The sequence below is a fragment of the Eptesicus fuscus genome, chromosome 15 (genome assembly GCF_027574615.1).
Source record: "Eptesicus fuscus isolate TK198812 chromosome 15, DD_ASM_mEF_20220401, whole genome shotgun sequence".
NCBI classification, from domain to species: Eukaryota; Metazoa; Chordata; class Mammalia; order Chiroptera; family Vespertilionidae; genus Eptesicus; species Eptesicus fuscus.
The window spans coordinates 64,295,873-64,314,557 of NC_072487.1; the positions used below are offsets into that span (position 1 = coordinate 64,295,873).

General features: G+C 37.1%; 1 protein-coding gene across 3 annotated transcripts in view; it reads right to left on the reverse strand.

Moving 5' to 3' along the window:
- The window catches only part of CNTRL (centriolin), an 83,376-nt gene that overhangs the window by 33,642 nt on the left and 31,049 nt on the right, over nucleotides 1-18,685 (reverse strand). For all 3 annotated transcript variants that reach the window (XM_054727016.1, XM_054727017.1, XM_008152130.3), the window contains exons 11-18: nucleotides 16,729-16,923; nucleotides 12,421-12,574; nucleotides 11,155-11,375; nucleotides 8,194-8,370; nucleotides 5,868-6,002; nucleotides 2,971-3,116; nucleotides 1,949-2,156; nucleotides 1,276-1,455 (exon numbers count right to left, since the gene is read on the reverse strand). In XM_054727016.1, the coding sequence (XP_054582991.1) occupies nucleotides 1,276-1,455; nucleotides 1,949-2,156; nucleotides 2,971-3,116; nucleotides 5,868-6,002; nucleotides 8,194-8,370; nucleotides 11,155-11,375; nucleotides 12,421-12,574; nucleotides 16,729-16,923 (1,416 nt within the window). The remainder of the gene's footprint in view (nucleotides 1-1,275; nucleotides 1,456-1,948; nucleotides 2,157-2,970; nucleotides 3,117-5,867; nucleotides 6,003-8,193; nucleotides 8,371-11,154; nucleotides 11,376-12,420; nucleotides 12,575-16,728; nucleotides 16,924-18,685) is intronic.

Here is an 18,685-nt window from a genome sequence, read left to right on the forward strand (position 1 = left end):
TGGTGGCACTGGAGAAGAACATAGTTCATATATTCCAGATATATTATATTTTGGAGGCAGGCTCAGTAAGACTTGGGGACTGATGGGCTCTCAGTATGAGGCAAGTCATTCACTGAGGCTGGGAGAAGGTAGACGATAGGTGTGAGGAGTGAGAAGACATGAAAACAATAGAGCATAGGAGAATAAGCTTACTGGAGAAAAGGGTAAAGTTTCCCAGTTAAGGTACGTTAACCAAGAGTTTATAGTGATACCACTATGCCTGGAAAGGCAACTTATCCTCCAGGAATACTTAGCATGTCTGCAAGCCCAAAGAAAGCAAATAGCTACAGTTTTGTCAGAGAAGACAGACAGGAGAAAAGGGCAAGGGATTTGAGGATATTTGCAAAAATGGCTACAGTGGTAGACTATGGAATCTAAGTTGAACAAGGAGGAAAATAAAGATAGGAAGGCTTAACAAACAGAAACGGCGGGGCTAATGCAGTGAAATTCTCAATAATGTTGAAAAATGTCAGAATCCGCCGAAACCGGTTTGGCTCAGTGGATAGAGCGTCAGTCTGCGGACTGAAGGGTCCCAGGTTCGATTCTGGTCAAGGGCACGTACCTTGGTTGCAGGCACATCCCCAGTAGGAGGTGTGCAGGAGGCAGCTGATCGATGTTTCTCTCTCATCGATGTTTCTAATTCTTTATCCCTCTCCCTTCCTCTCTGTAAAAATCAATAAAATATGTTAAAAAAAAAAAAGAAAGAAAGAAAAATGTCAGAATGGGGGTGCTGGTAAGATAAGAGGTGATGATCAAAGTGATGCTTCAATTTGTGATTTCAAAGGTGGTGGGCACAATTTGAACAAGGTATAGGATCTGATAATGGGAGAAGATGGTTATGTAGGATTGAGAAGTTCAGAGAGAGGCCAGAGTGTTAGAAAGATGAGGAGTTTAGAAGTAATTTCCCACAGATGTGTCCAATTGGGCAAGAGGTTTTGAAAGAGGCAAAGTCATCACAATAGCATTTAACTACCACCTAACCAACTATAAAGTCACTCCATAGCATTCTAATTCTTTCTTTGTATCTATAATGGCACTATTGTCTCAGTCCCTTGATTGGATGACATACATCCAGGTTTCTCTACGGTAAATTTCACGGGCCGGGGGTGGGGGTGGGGGGGCAGCAATGCAGCCAGAGGCTACTGTGGATCACACCCCTTTCTCAGCTGGCCTGATTGCTGGGGGCAGGATGAAGCAGCAGGAACTCATGTGTCTCACATTCCTAGTCTTCCCCACCTTTTTCTCTAACTCTTGGAGTTGGGCCAGAATTCTCTCCTTCTCTTCATCAGCTTCCTGAAGTTGGAGATCTGTAAGGCCTTGGATTTCCTCCATATTTTTTAGGTTTTCTTGCAAATAGTGAATTTCATTCTCCAACTGCTGGATCCTTGCTTCATGTTGCCTCTTATCCAAATTAATCTGTGAGGAAATGGGAGTTTCAAAGATGATTTTTAAGCAAAAATATGTTTTACTCAAAATAAAAGCTTTTGAAGGAATTATATTTCATTTTACTAAAAAATGTAACAAAATTTTGTACTCAGAGTTACTGGGGATGGTTTTCTCTTGAATATTCTCTATCATCCATTTTAATGCTTGTCTCATTAAAATAATTACATCAAGAAAAATCCCATTCTGGCACCATATCTACTCCAGCAATGTGGCATTATTTGCCTGCATGTTAAGAAACATCTCCCTGGCTTCTAGGACAAGGAAAACACAGTTTCACAAAGAAGTCTGATTTTAACATCAGTAGCCATATTCAGGTTGAATTTTAGTCACACCCAGCTTGACTTGTTATGAGTGAAATAACTTTTATACTTTATTTACACGAGAAAGGGAGCATTGTAATTTCCTGAAAATTTCGAATATTTGCCAAACACTTCCCTCCAGCTGCCTCTTGCCCTTTTCTTACTCTTGCTTCAAGGGCTCTCTCACAGGCCTGCCTGAACTCTTCTTGTCCATTTGCCAGTTTCTCTTGTTGCAGAGCCATTTCTTCTTGGAGTTTTCTCTCTCTTACTTGTGCTTCCTCTCTTTCCCACTGGGAGCATGCAAGAATTTCATTGAATTGTTTCTGCAAATCAGCAAGACTTTTCCCTAAGACATCTGAAGGACTATGGATTCTGGTAAGGGGAAAAAAAGATGGTATAAATGTGACATTTTTTTTTTTTTTTTTTGATGCTAGATGCCAGGTACAAACATACTGATAATATTAGTGCAGGAATAAAAAGAGTGTGGAATGGGACTGGTGTCAATCCATAACAATTTACTGAGCATCTCCTAAGTGAAAAACATTGTTTTATCAAATGACTCTTAGTTACTCTAGAACAGTGGTCGGCAAACTCATTAGTCAACAGAGCCAAATATCAACAGTACGATTGAAATTTCTTTTGAGAGCCTAATTTTTTAAACTTAAACTTCTTCTAATTCCACTTCTTCAAAATAGACTCGCCCGGGCCATGGTATTTTGTGGAAGAGCCACACTCAAGGGGCCAAAGAGCCGCATGTGGCTCGCGAGCCGCAGTTTGCTGACCACGGCTCTAGAAACATCGGCTAACAACGTTTTCTCAAAGAATAAATGTCCATTTCATATGTTTAAATTAGCCTTAGTTTCATCTGATATTTTGTTCTCTATTTAAAATAGGAGAACACAGTGTCTCTACTTCCTAACCATATGCAATGAACTTTCTGGAATGACTCTTAAAACCTTTATGTTTTTAAAATGAAATAATACCAAAAAGTATAAAATATTTAAAATGTAAAAAAAATCAGTGACAGGCAATTTGAATTAAGCAATCTTTTGTCTCAACTATGGAAATATGATAAAGAAAAGCTTACAAAAGAACTCAGCCATTTTATTGTACTGGGAAAGGTGAGTTCATCACTAACCTCACAACTCGGCCCACCATATACTTGGAGGTCTTGATTTTCCATTACCTCATTTCCCCAGCTCCTGATTTCAGTTTTCTCCGTAGTTCATCCACACGAGCTGCCACTTCTTCTGGATGAATCAAACCATCAACCACATGGTTAAGGTGATTCTGGAAATCTTTAAGTTGCTGTTTCAATAGATTATTGTCATCCTGTGAAGGAAGGTAAAATGAGGAGGTAAGTTAGCAAAACAAAATTAAAAATATACCCACATAAACATATAGAACCTGTATAACTTACCATATGTTAATTTTATTCAACACCTTTTACTAATTCTTTTAACCCTTTCCACTCAAACTAACAATATCTAATCTACTGATCAATCTAAAGTCACAAAAGACACAGCCAGGCACTTATGATGTCTCTCTCTCTTTTTTTAAAAATATATTTTATTGATTTTCCACAGAGAGAAAGAGAAAGGGATAGAGAGCTAGAAACATCGATGAGAGAGAAACATCGACCAGCTGCCTCCTGCACACCCCCCACCGGGGATGTGCCTGCAACCAATGTACATGCCCTTGACCGGAATCGAACCTGGGACCTTTCAGTCCGTAGACCAACGCTCTATCCACTGAGCCAAACTGGTTTCGCCTATGATGTCTCTTGATGTGATTCAAAAGAAGTTCTTATGAACACTACTTACGAATGTCTTCTTGCCAAAAACTAACTTGAATCTAAATAAACCTCCATATGTAACATAATACTTGGGGATGCAAACAGCAAAATCTACAATATGAAAAACTATTAACTGTATTCCCCTACCTCCTGAGTGATTAATTTACTTCAAACTCAGTGTAACACTGTGAACTAAAATATAGAGAATTTAGAATTACAATGAACTTAAGTGCCTGTCCTACCTAGAGTCATCTTATCTGTAAATTGTCCCTGACCAATGCCCTGAGGTGGCTATATTTATACTATTGTCTAATCCTGGCTACAGGTGATCTGTCCCAAGGTCAGCCAATCCACTGAAAACAAGTTCTCATTCTTTCCAGATACTGAACCAATATCCAGTACAGCAAGTCTGCATAAAAGCTGGACCTACAAAGTTATGCCAGCTCAAGGCTGAAATCCATGTTGGACTACATGCAATGCCCAAAAAGATAGAGACAAATAAGAGGGCCGTGAAGCCTCTGAAAGATTGTTGGAGCTCTGGCTCTTGGCAAGTCGTCTCTTTTCTTGGTGTAGTGTTGGTAGGTTTCAATTCACTGCAACTAAATGATTTCTGACAAAGACAGGTGTGGAGAGTTTAACTTGAACTCTGTAGCAGGTTAGTAAGTTAAATAACCAGAGAAATGAGTTCTACGATAGTCTCACAGCATGGGCCAGCATCCTGGAAAGCTGACTTCAGTTTCTACTTTGGAGAAGGCCCCTGAAGAATAGACTTTAGTCCTTTACTTTAATAGATGTATACTGAAGTATTTATGAGTGCAATGAAGATGCATGATTTTTTCCTTAAAAATTCCAGCAAAAAAATAAATAAATAAATAAATAAATAAATAAAGCGGACTAACTGAAACAGAATGGCAGAATGTTGAGAATTGTTAAAGCTGGGTCAATAAAAGGTCATAAGACGGTTCTCTTTTTTGTGATTATTTGAAATTTTCCACAATAAAAATAAAAAAATAATCTGATGAACACCCAACACATACACACACAGAAATGGAAAACATGTACATCTTTTATGCTATTTGTTTCAGGAGTTGAACTGATAGGAGTAAAAATTAAATTCTAGGTTTTTAAATTTCCTTAAACTTTGGGGAAAAAATATTCAAGGCACTGGAGAAAGAGAGAATTTGGACAAATTTAGTTTTATTCGTCACAAACCTCCCTGCATGACTTTTTTGAAGCTTTTCCCAAACCAGAGCAACTCTGCCCCTTCACTTCTGGGGTAACAGCCAAGGGTAACAGCTGCCACTCCCATCAGCCAAGCAGCCCCTGACCTCACGGATTTGAAAACTGAGTACTGACCCAGGTACTTTGTTCAGACATTTATCCTCTTTGCGAGAATTTAATCATCTGGAAAATCCTGTCCACCTGTTTCTCCTGCAGTTGGTCACATTATTGTGACAACAGCTATAAAAATATTTGGCCAAAGAAAACTTCCACCAATATGAAAAGGATGCATTTTTAATAGCATTCTTTCTGAGACAGGGATTGTAAAAACTGTTTATAGTTAAGAAGTTCTACTGCAGCCCACTCTAGTTAAATTCATGGATAGATATTTCAGTGGAAAAAGAGGGAACCAATCTGATAACTTTAGTTCAGTCTGATGACAAATGTGCTTCTAGGAGAAATGCGAGATACTGCTTTCGCCCACGAGTTTTTGAGATATTGCTTTTGCCCATGAGTTTACACAATATTCTCTTTACTACTGACATTGCCTCCATCTCTTTGCACCATCATAACAACACTAAGGATATGCACATTAATAATTTTAAAACAATGGGCTCCCAAGGGAATAGAGACTCTCTTTCATACTGTCCCACTTAGAATTTCTTTTTTTCTAACTAGAGGCCCGGTGCACAGATTCGTGCACTGGTTGGGGACGTGGCTTGCAGGGATCAGCCTGCTGGTCGAGCGCCACTCATCCTGGTCAGCCAAGCAGTGCTCTCACTGTGGGAGCGCATTAACCACCAGGGGCAACTCCTGTGTTGAGCGTCTGGCCCCCGGTGGCCAGTGCTCATCATAGCAACTGTTCGACAGGTTGTTCTGGTCATTCCGCCATTTGGTTGCTGGGCTTTTATATAGATAGATAGATAGATAGATAGATAGATAGATAGATAGATAGATAATTCAAGTTGCTTACTACATGTTAGAGCAGATTGGCAAGTTGCTGACTAACGATGTCAACATTTTCAGTGCCCCATGTAAGAATATATCCTAAACCAACAAGTCTCTACCTGCAGCTGTTTAAGTTGCTTGCGGAGCTCACTGTTTTCTTGGTCCTTTTCTTCTGAGAACTGGGCTTTTCCGAGGGCATCCTTGAGGGCTTGCTTTTCCTTCTCAAGTTCTGCATGAAGGGCTAATTGTTCTAACTATTTTCATAAGAAGCAATGATATGAAAACACAAAATAGCAATAATTTATGATCTAAAAAGGCAAAAAGAAATTTACATATATATGCAGTCCCTTGCTAGCTATGGTTTTATAACAACTCAATTTTAAGTATGTACTTCCAAATTTAAAGATCCAAGGTAATTTTTTTCACATGCCTCCTTAAATATTGATACTTAAAGGAGAGTAAGCATCAAAATCAGCTCAGCCCAGATACACCAAATCAGAATCTCCATGGGAGTAGGGGGCCCACCACCTCCTTTCAAAAGCTCTGTGAGTGATCCAACAATTACAGCTATACTTCCCCTTAGACCAATTCTTCTCAAACTGTGGTCTTCAAACACCTACATCAAAATCACTTGGTGTGCCTGTTAAAAATGCATAAGCCTTGCCCTGGCCAGGTAGCTCAGTTGGTTAGAGAGTCCTCTCAACACAAGGTTGAATGTATAAATAAATGGAACAAATTGATGTTTTTCTCTCTCTAAGAAAAAAAAAAAAGCATAAGCCTGGACTCATCTCAGACTTGATGGACCAGAATATCTAGTGTGGGGCCCAGGGATCTGTACTCAACAAGCTTCACAAGTGATTTCACATAACCAAATGTACCAATCAAGACCTATAGAACAAAGAGAGATCCATTATGCTATCTACCATCACTGTGTGCTTTGAAGATCAATCCTAGCAGTCCTAATGCCAAGGAAGGGAGTGCACCCTTCAATACCAAGTGAATTTGTGAAAAGGCCAGGGTGTTTATATTTTTGTCAAGACTTGGTTATTTTAATTGTTTTCCCCCAATCTTCTATTTTCTGCACTTTGATCATAGCACTGTAGTTTCCCCCCCAATGCTGTTAGCAACTGTAGTTTTATAAAACTTGATAATCTTAAAAAATATAATCCTGACAATTGGCAAGTGGTCATTTGATATCTGATAGATAAAGGAATACAAAATAATTAATATAAAAAGACCTATTTTTACTTCCTTTTCTAATCAGCCAAATGCTATTTCACATAAATTCCTGAGATTCAAACTATCTTATTTTATTTCACTTTCATCGAATAAGAACATATTAACTCTCCCTCATGTTCCAGTCTGTTTCTGAGAAAACAGAAACAGGCACACTGTGCTCTGAGTCTAGGGGGGAAATGGACAATGTAAACAAATGATCACCAGACACATGATAATTGCTCTGATCAAGCACAAGGTTATTGGAAAACCAAAGCAGAATCCTGACCCAGATTTTTAGCAGGCAGGCAGTGAAGGTCAGGGTGACCCTGAACCTGGAGGAAGATGCAGCCCATTTGGCTAAGTGCTACATAAATCTGTATTTTTAATCAGATAAAGAATATACTATACTATAACTGGCCTCTGTCAGCCTCACTGCCTTTATCTCTCACCCTCTTTCCCTACTCCTCTCCTTGCTCCTGGGATACTGGAAGTATACTTTCAGCACTTTAAATGCACTATGCTCTTTGTCTTTGCCTCTACGCCTACAAACTTAGCCTTTTTACCCTTACCACTTTCATCCCACTCCCTATGCATGGCTTGGCTGAAACATCATTTCTGGAGAGTAGTCTTCCCTGACCGCCCCTCTCCCAGCCTCAAAACCCTACCCCTTTCTTTCTCCCACACCTCTTTCACTACTGGACTGTCAGTTTCACAAGGACAGTGACCATGTCTGTGCTGCTCTCTGCAACATTCACAGCACCTGACCCTCAATGGCTAATCAATAAGTATTTATGGATAAATAACTATTTGTCCAATTTGCAAATATAATTTAAATGAGTGGATATTTCATCCAACCAAAATACGAAGTTGCAAAATAAAATGTAACATCAACTTAAAAGAGGTCTCTTAAAGCTGTTTTGAGAAAGACTAGAATTTATTGAATACCAACTGCTAAGGTGCTTTCATGCCCATTATCTCCCTTATCCTCATCATAACCATTTTACTGAGGAAGAGGCATTTGTCAGAGACTCAGAACAATGAAGTGATTTATACTTGTTCACATAGGGGTAGTATTTGAACGCAGAATGTCTGACTCCAAAAATGTGCTCTTCCCATCACTCCACATATATTATATTAAGTACTCAATTTTACATTACATTAAAGGAAGACTGATATGTTAAGGCCACAGGTTACTTGGTTTCTAGACGGCTTTATGCTCTTACTTACCTGGCTGAGACTTGTTAGTTTTTCCATGTCTTCCTTGAGCTGATTGGCTTCAGCATCTCGTACTTTCAGCTGAGCCTCGAGCTCAGCCTCATAGGCACTGAGATCTCCCTGGGTCTGCTGCAAAGATGCATTCACCTCATGCTGCTCTTGGAGGGCACTTTCTAGCTCTGCAAGTTCCTGGAAGGATTCGGGGTATGTTGAACTATAAAACCATCACTGAGCTATTTAAGCATCTGCAAATCATTATAAGTAACTTGATCACAGTAAACCAAATGCTGGCCAGCCTGGCACAGAAAGTGTTCATTAGCAATATCATGAAGCCACAGGCTGGGCCAGGCTGAAAAGTAAATGTAATCAGAAATATAATCTGACTAAATGTAATCAGAAAAACCAGTACGCTACCAACATGTTTCCCAAAGTGTAATATTTTAAATGTGCCTGCACAGGTAAAAAAAAAAAGAAAGAAAGAAAGAAAGAAAGAAAGAAAGAAAGAAAGAAAGAAAGAAAGAAAGAAAGAAAGAAAGAAAGAAAGAAAGAAAGAAAGAAAGAAAGAAAGAAAGAAAGAAAGAAAGAAAGAAAGAAAGAAAGGAAAGGAAGAAAGAAAGAAAGAAAGAAAGAAAGAAAGAAAGAAAGAAAGAAAGAAAAGAAAAGAAAAAAAGAGGACAATAAAATTTAAAACTTATTTTCTATCAGACACTGGAATAAATGTTTTCACATTCATTATTTCATTTCATCTTCATAATTACTGTGTATGACAAGATATTATTATTGTTGTTGTTTCCCCCCATTCTTCTATCTCCAGTTAGGAGAATGAACACCTGAGTAGATAGCATGAAGTTGTGTAGCTAAAAAAAGACACAGTCACAATATGAGCTGAGATCTCTGACTCCAAAGCCCATACTCTTTATATTAAACCACAGTATGTTCACTTATCAGAACAAAATGGTATGAGCACTCTCAAATATTAAGGATAACAGAGTAACTTAAATGAGTAGCTAACAATAATACAAGTACATATTGATCAGCATACCTCAATTCTGAGTCATTTTAGCCCATCTGTATTTTAATTAAACATTACAGCTTATATCTACTTATTTGGAATCTTAAAGAATTAGATTAAATTATTTTGGATTAAACAGGGGAATCCTACGATGAGAACTTCTATAGAAGAGTTTCTCAATGGATGGTCCAAAAAGCACATCTGAATCATTTGGGTTGCCTATTCAAAATGCAGACTCCATCTATAATCAACAAAGGATTAGTATCTATATATATAAAGAATTCCTACAAATTGTTAAGAAAAAGACAAACAATCCAAGAGAAAAATGGGCAAAGCATATGAATAGGGAATTCAATGAAGAGGAACACTGAATGGTAAATAAGCAAATGAAAGGTGCTCAACCTCTCCAGTAAACCAGGGGGAAATGAAGTTAAAAGAAGACACTATTTTATACAGAGAACAGAAAACATGTTAAACACACCATGAAGAAACAATCAGACAAATCCCCGTAATGTGGGACACTCTATAGGACTACCACCTAGACACACATACCCATACACACAAGTTATTTTAAAAGATATTCTTGGCACAACTGGAAAAATTTGAATATGGTTCAAATATTAGATGACATTATGGAATTATTATTAATTTTCCTATGTGTAATAATGGTATCATAGTGATGTAGGGGGAAAAAAGTTCTGTTTTTAGAAAAAATATTTTATTGATTTTTTTACAGAGAGGAAGGGAGAGGGATAGAGCGTTAAAAACATCAATGAGAGAGAAACATCGATCAGCTGCCTCCTGCACACCCCCTACTGGGGATGTGCCTGCAACCAAGGTACATGCCCTTGACCGGAATTGAACCTGGGACCCTTCAGTCTGCAGGCCGACACTCTATCCACTGAGCCTAACTGGTTAGGGCAAAAGTCCTTATTTTGAAGAGATGTGTACTGAAGGGATGGATGATGTCAAACAATACTACATATTGCTTCAAATGCATACATCTATAGATGTAAAAGGCTAATATGCGAAGTGTCCTCTTGGGAGTTCAACCAAGAGACCAGTTCTATCACTCACTATGACGTGTGCTGACCACCAGAGGGCAGCACGGAACGAAGGAAGGACCCAGCCAGCAGCCAGGGAAGGAAGGCCCTGGCTGGAAGCCAGAAGGCCCCATTCGGCCCTGATTAGTGGCCAGGCCTAGGGACCCTACCCATGCACAGATTTTGTGTATGCGGCCTCTAGTATATAATAAGAAAGAGAGATGCAGGGAAATAATCATATTCAGGATTTTGTTAGCTATGGAATGGGGTACACAGAGAGTTTCAACTACATCTGCAATGTTTTATTTCTTAAGCTAAATTGTGAGTACATGGTGTTAAATACTAAATTTGGTATTTTTATAGGCCTGAAAATTTTCATGTTAAAATATTCAAATTTCCAGAGCCAGCCCTACTGAGGATGAGGTTTGGGAACCTGGGTTTTCATGCATGGTAGTTTGCCAAACAACTAAAAAAGAGAACATGAAATCTCCTAATAAATGGCAACAAATAAGGTAAAAGGGTATAATACTGTGTCTGTCTTATCTGTAAATTAATGTTAAAATTATGAAGTAATGACAAAAAAAATAAGAAAAATTGTTGTACTTAATTTTAGGACTCAAATAATAAAATATAAACATTTAATACCACATTTATAATAGCCACAACTTCATATTAGTTAGAGTTATTTGATAATGTCTTTCAGGAACAGAAACTCAGCTAAAATAAGCTTCCATTCTTAGTAAAGGAAAACAATAATTCCAAGTGTATCACAACTAAAGGGAAAAAACAAGACTAAATAGCCACTAATACTTTTTGCCACTTACAATTGCACTGCTGCTAACTTGTTTAGCTTACTTAATTTGGACATCATCTATTTCTGAGGCAAGGGAAAACAGGAAAGAAAAAAACAAATCATACCTTCCTCATATTTTCTGCATCTATGGCAACTATTTCCAGTTGGTCCCTCTCCTGCTCAACCTCGGTCAGTCTCCGCAGCAATGTCTCTTTCTCATCCTGGAGCTTCCTGCACTCATTCTGAGCCTGACTTGCCTGGCCTTTGACAGTCTCCAAGTATTCTTGCAACCCACTGATGACACCTTCTAAATCCTTCTTCAGGGCTTCATTTGCTGCTATCTGGCCTAAGACAAAAAAAAAAAAAAAAAAAAAAGGTAAGGTAATAGTGTATATAAGAAAATGCTTTCAAGATATATAAATAATACCACATTTAGACTCCTTAGTTATTTGTTACCAGCTAAGAATGAAAGTCTAATAAGCTTTCAATTATTTCCTACTACCTTATTTTTCTTTTTCAAGATATAATAGTTTTCCCTGTATTATCCCTAGTACAGGAGTATTAAGCAGGTATATAATAAAAATAGCATATTCAGTGAACATTGCTTATAAAATGCTTAATTCTTTCTGTAAAAAGTTTAAAGTAATCATTTCCAAATAAAATTAAAGATGCACACAAAACTGAGTTACTGCTGCTAGAAACACAAAACAAAAGCCACTCAACAAACAAGACTAATCCAAGACTGAGAATATAAACATGAATCCTAAAGACAAAAAAAAAAAAAATCATCCCCAACCATACATTAGGTACCTAGTATGTGCCAGGCACTTTATGAACATTATCTCACTTAATCTTCCCAACAGCTAATGACCTAGACAATAATAATATGTCCCAGGTCACGCAGCTGATAATGGCAAAACAGGGACTGGGATCTTATGCCAAGCGAAGGCTCTCACCACCATAACTTTTCATCCTCCCCTTCCACAATGGCAATGTCACAATTTAAATCTGCATTGCAAAAGTAGATCCTAAAATTCTTTCTACACTCTCTTTGTAACTAGACACTGAATGCTCTGATGGCAATGGGCTCTTTGCTCCTGAAAGGATTTTATGCCTTGAGGAAGACAATCCCATGCCAGAGTTTATCATGATCATGTAGCTAACTTCTTGCCTACCGACTGCAATGACCTGACTCACTAGGACATCAACACAAAATTAAATAAATTTTTTAAATTTTTATTATGTACTGTGTACTGTGTCAATATTTCCCTACCAAATACTAGCACTAAGAGCTGAAACATATTCAGCTAATATCTAGATTAATGCTTGTCTGGGTGCCATTTGTTTTTAATACTGAAACTAATTTACCTTTAAATCAACTAAATTCTCACCTTCAGTAAGCTGTTGTTCAAGGTCCTTAATCTCTTCAGTTTCTTTAGCAATTCTAGAAAGTATCTCATCCAAACGGCTTTCAAGTTGTTTGTACTGCTTGTTCATAATGTCAAGCTGTTGTTCTTTACCCCTTTTCTGAGCCTTCATATGGCACTGAATTGAAAAACAAGCAAATATAAAAAACTCTTTTAAAAATAATAATCCTTAACATTTCTAAAGGAAAACTGGAAAAATAAAATGTAACAATTTGCATAAGTTGTGTGTCAGGCCCTTTGTTTTTTTCATGAGTTTTCATTTGACTTGATATTGGAACCACCTCCATTTTAGAGATGAGCAAATTGTGTATAAAAGAGGGTAAGGGCACAGCTAGTAGGTAATGCTCAGAGTTCATTGAACTGCATTAAAATATGTCTCTTTAAAAAGGTTTCCAAACAGTTAATTGATTACATATACATCTAGAAAAATAATATATTCCAAATGTTAACAAGGATTATATCTGGGTGGAAAGATTACAAGAGGCTTTTTTCTTTTTTTATGAGTTTTGTATATTTAAAATAATTTTTATAATAAACAAGTGATAACTTTTTAATGAAAAAAGAAACCAACATATGTACTTTTTTTTAAATTTAATAAATCTTTATTGTTCAGATTATTACAATTGTTCCTCTTTTTTCCCCCCATAGCTCCCCTCCACCTGGTTCCCACCCCACCCTCTGCCCTTACCTCCCCCTCACTGTACAACATATGTACTTTTAAAAAAGATTTTTTTACAGAATAGGGACATGAAATGAAAACTTACTTGAAATTCAAGTTTATTTTCAATTCCTTACACGACACATTTTGTTTTTAGGTTCCATAAACTGGGAGCTCAGAGGGACCTCAAAGACTGTTTAGACCCAGTGATTCTCAAGATGGAGGACCAGCCCTCTGGAGGTAAACTCCTCTACTAACTACATATCCACCTGGTGGAAAACAGAGCTTTCAAACCCACACACCATCTCACACTGACAGGAATCAATTTAGGGAGCTACTGGTAACTGAAAAGATTGGATTGTATTTCTCAGGTGTGCTGGGGGACAGGGAGGGGGAAAACTAACAACTAGGGAGCAGTCAAACTCTTCCTTTTACACATGAGAAATCTACGTCTCAGATTCATCAAATGACTTGCCCAGGTTATTTGGAGACTGTTCATATGGAAACAAAATAATTCCCCAGAGGATCTTTGCCCTCTCACTAACACCTCACAGGCTCTAACCTCCTTCCCCCATCAGAGGAAAAGAACAATAAATCAAGTTATCAAGAAAAAGAACTATATTACAGTCTAAACAACAAACTCCAAGACTCAATTGATTATAAATGAACATTTTTCAAATTTAGAAGTTCGTTGCCTCCAAAGACAAGAACAAATGAATGGCAGCTTGGTCAGAAGGTTTTAAATGTACTACTGGTAAAACTTGATGGGCTTTTCAAAACTCTTCTTTGTCCCTACATTCCCAAAATACCCATCCAAAATCTTTCTGAAAAGGTAACTGCAGGTACAGCATAAATCCTAAGTAAATTTAGGATTTTTATGGCTCAAGACAGAATAAAAAACAAAAAACTCCTGCATTCATATCTCTATCAATAAATCTTTAAAATTTACCATTAAAATGTTAACTGAAATCTTTTTACACGCAGGACAAAACATTGGTTCAGTATGCCCTTGATTTGCATTACACATGGAAGCAAAAGCTCACAAAAGAATTATTGTAAAAACAGGAACTTACACATGACTCCACCTCTTTTTAAGCCCTTTGTAGACAGAAAATGCTCCTACCTTAACTTAGAATTTGTCCTGTTAAAACTGAGCCGTTGAGAACAAGGAAACTGTGGGCGGAACGCTTTCTAATGTCTTCAAATTTTAAGTGCACTTCCCTCTCTGACAGCCACATTTTTGTAAACGCCTCCAAGACTCTGTAACTTCTCAGCTCTTCAAACCACATTCCGGGCCTAGAGTGAGTGGCAGCCCAGCTGGCCCAATCACGAGCAGCCTCCTTTGGTCCCACAACACAGGAAGCTCCCAAGGGCCAATCACGCACACTCTTTGCAAAAGCTTACTTCAGGCTAAATCCCCACAGAGAATAGTTACCGTTTGCTTCCACAGGGCATGGCCATATAGGGAAGAGCCATATAAATCCTCCTTTATTATTTGCTCTTGTGATATATGTGCTACTAGCTATGACCATTTTTTAAAACCAAAAGAGGATTTGATTTTTAATGTCTTTTTCTTTTGAAACCTAGTTGAATGTTTATGTTTGTTGAAAACCTGACTTAGGCTCAGTTAAAAATAATTAATCTCTTTAGACCTTTAATTCCTTTGTGGGAAGAGGGTCATTGTAACAGAATAAGCATGGGCTCTACCTCTTCCTAAAAGGGTGAGTGTGGGAAATCATTTAATTTTTCTAAATCATATTCTCATCTTCTGCAAATGGAAAAAGAAAAGTCAACAGATATAGGAATGCTATGATAAAGTTCCTCACCAGTATATGCAAAAACCAGCACTATGTAAGACATTGTTGGCACTTAATATATTTGCTTTCCATCTTATCTCAGAATCATATACTGTTTTCTAATCTCTCAAGCTTTTACTTTTAAATTATATATGCTATTCAGAAAGATACCTCATCTAATTAGATAAAAATTAATTGAATAAAAGCCTATCTACATCTGTAAAAAATACGCAGGGATCCCACTCCTGCAGGGATTCTATCCCTTTTGCTAAAATGTTCATATTTGTAGCCTAAAATGGGGTGCCTAACACTAGCCAATAAGGCGACTTTGTGCTAATTAGAAAAAGTTGCTCACCAGACACTGGTGTTCAGACTAAAGCTGAAACCTTAAGAACTAACATATAGTAGTTTTAACAATACTAAAAAGGAACCTTAAATCTGGTTTCTACGTTTTATCCCCACTAACACAAATTGATTTTGGCTACCTTCAAAACTTGGATGCCATTCCTACTTCTCATTTAACTCCTTCCAGTATGTAATTCTTTACATAAATACAGTGAGCATTAGACTCCCTGTCTGCCAGGAACATCATAGTCATTTACTGAAAGTGAACATACAATCTAGGTTCTAAGTAGATTCATAGATCACAGAACTGAAGAGGCAACAAAGGAGCCTGAGGTACTACCTATAAGCAGATTCCTTCCTACTTTCCTTGATGCAAGCATGCATAAACATAGGGCTGGCCCCTGGGGATACAGTTCCAATCCTCAGGGGCCTCACATGGGGTGGTAAGATGTCTGAATAAATAAATGTAATAAAGTAATATAATACTGACCATATTACACATATTATTCAAAACCTCTAGTATTTCATATACAAAAATTATTTAAAATAATCAAGACTTTTGGTTTCAATTTTAATACTAAGTCTTAGGCTTTTGTTAGAAATGACCTTATCTATGATATCTTACAAAAATATTTAAAGGAATAATTAAAAACTTGTCAAATACTTAAAGCAATTATAGTGCATTGTCCTTACCATGTTAAATTCTATGATTTCTCTTGATCCAGAGATCTTAACGTTTTTTAAAAGCACCCTTTATTCAAAGTATATCATTAAAATATGCAGAAAATATTTTCACTTCTATTGTGTTCTATAGTAAGACTTCTCACGGTAGAGACAGAAAGAGACAAGAACCTAACTCCATCATCCAGCCACCTGACCACCTCTGGCCACATTTTAGGAATACATACTCTAGAGAAATGTTTCCTTTTTAAGGACAAAACAAAACAATAAATAGCTTTAGTGGAATATATACGTAAAAACTTAAAGAAGAGGTAGAAAAAGGACTCTAAACCCACTTCTGTTCTTCTATCTCACCACCTAGCTCTTAAGAAAGAAAAAAATAAGGCAAAGAGAGAGAAAGGATAAGAAGTTCAGAGAGCACCTTGGAGCAGGTTTCTCTTGACTTGAAATATAATGAAATTCAACCCCTTAAAAAAGATAAGTATACCATGCAATCCTCATTCTACTGAAAGCTACCTTCTTCAAACCCTAGGTTGTTGTGTTTTAAACACACATACATATTTTTATATATAAGTATGTGTATATATATACACACATACACATAAGTATATATACAACACATATTATATATACACATAAAAATATATATATATATATTACTCAAATTTGTGCATCAAATTAAAAAAAGAATTTCAGAAAGGATTCTGTGGCTAAAAATTATGAGACATAATATGTAGATAAAATTTTATTCTAGTCCTCATAGAATAAGCCAAAATCTCTTCATTTACTTACATGTTTTGGGTCTTCGAAATCCAAGCTATCTATGGCTATATGAAGGTCTTTGATCTCCTTCTGCTTTTTAGCCATTTCTTGCCTTTGCTTCTCCAACTGCATTTCTAGATCCAGAGCTTCTTGACGTAGTTCATTCAGAAGTTGTATCTTACCACTCAACTGCTTGAAAAGAAGGTCTTTCTCTGCTTCTGAAACCTAATCCCCCACACCACAACACACAATTAACAGAGGACAGCAACACTGATTTACAAATTTAAAGAAAACAACTTTTACAATTTAAAGGTATTCTATGCTCTATCCGTTCTTTAAATAACAGTAAAATGTAGGAGTTATCTAGGCATTTATATCTTATACTTTTATGCTCCGTATATGTAGAAAATCTTATTTTATTAAAGTTTATGAAAACTAATAAACTTTAATAAAATAAGTAGGTAAAAATAAAGTTGTCACTCTAGTATAAGCAACTTATAAAGTATTAATAACCATATTAATGGTAGCTGACTTTATACAGTACTTACATTGTACTTACCCATGTTATAAGCAAATTAATAGTATCATGAAAAATTTAGACTTATACTCATTTAAAATAACTTTTACCAAGCACATTTTGTTTAAAAATTATGTCCATTATTTACATCTATCAATTTGCTATATAAAACTTTAGCCAGTACTATTACAAAACATTCTTATTTAATTATTAAAATCATTCTTGTTAGCTCCTTACACCTCATCTCCCACTTTCTTTTTTCTTTTTAATCCTCATCGGAGGATATTTTTTCCATTGATTTTTAGAAAAGTGGAAGAGGGCAGGGGATAGGGAGAGGGCGGAAAGGGGTGGAGGGAGGGAGAGAGAGAGAGAGAGAGAGAGAGAGAGAGAGAGAGAGAGAGAGAGAGAGAGAGAGAGAGAGAGAGAGAGAAACATCAATGTGAGAGACACATCACTTGGTTGCCTCCCACACATACCCTGACTGGGGCCAGGGATTTAACCTGCAACCCAGGTATGTGCTCTTGACCAGAAATCAAACTGGAGACCATTCCAAGTATAGTGGGGAGGAGGGACACTTCAACCACCGAGCTGCACTGGTCAGGGCCATCTCCCACTTTCAATCCATCTTTAAGACCTATCAATCAGTTCTACTGCCAAATTTTACCTAGAATCAGTGCTTTCTCTCCATGCTCACCATCGCCTTCCTAGTCCAAGCCATTATCAACTTTTGCCTGTATATATAGCCTCCTAACAGCTGCACACAACTCCATTCTTTCCACCTCTCACTTCACTCTTGCAGTAGCCAGAATGCTCTTATAAAAATACAAATAGGATCAGCCACTCTACTACCTAAAGTCCTTCAAAGGTTTCCCATTACAATGAGAACAAAATTCAAACCCTTTAAAATGGCCTATGAAGCCTGGCATGGACTTTAACCTCATTTTCCACTATACTCCCTCAAGCTGTAGAGCAAGCTTGTCAAACTCATTTACGAGGCATGCGGCCCACCAGCCACACGTTTGACATGCTTAGAGGAATCTTTTAGTTTGAAGGTCTTTGCACACACTGTCACCTCTGCCTGAAATACCTGTCTCCTAACTGTCTTGCTGATTTTCTCTCATCCTTTGGGTCTCAGCTTAAATATCACCTCTTCAGAGAGGACTTTGTGGGGTCCCACAATTTAAATTATATCCTTTTTATTGTCTCTTCTAATTTTCTATTTCTTTCCTACAACATTTATATTGTTTAACTATACATTTCTTTTTTTACGTGCTTTTTACCTATTTCCTATCCATGAGGAAGGGACACATATCTGTTTTGCTCATTTACTCAGGGCCCAGTCAGCAACTGCTATACAGTAAGTTTCCAATAAACTTGAAACAATTTGGACTTTACATTCTTGTCCTACCTATTATAATAATGAATGCAATTACCATCAAAATTTTGAAATATTGATTTTTAAAAGTTGCA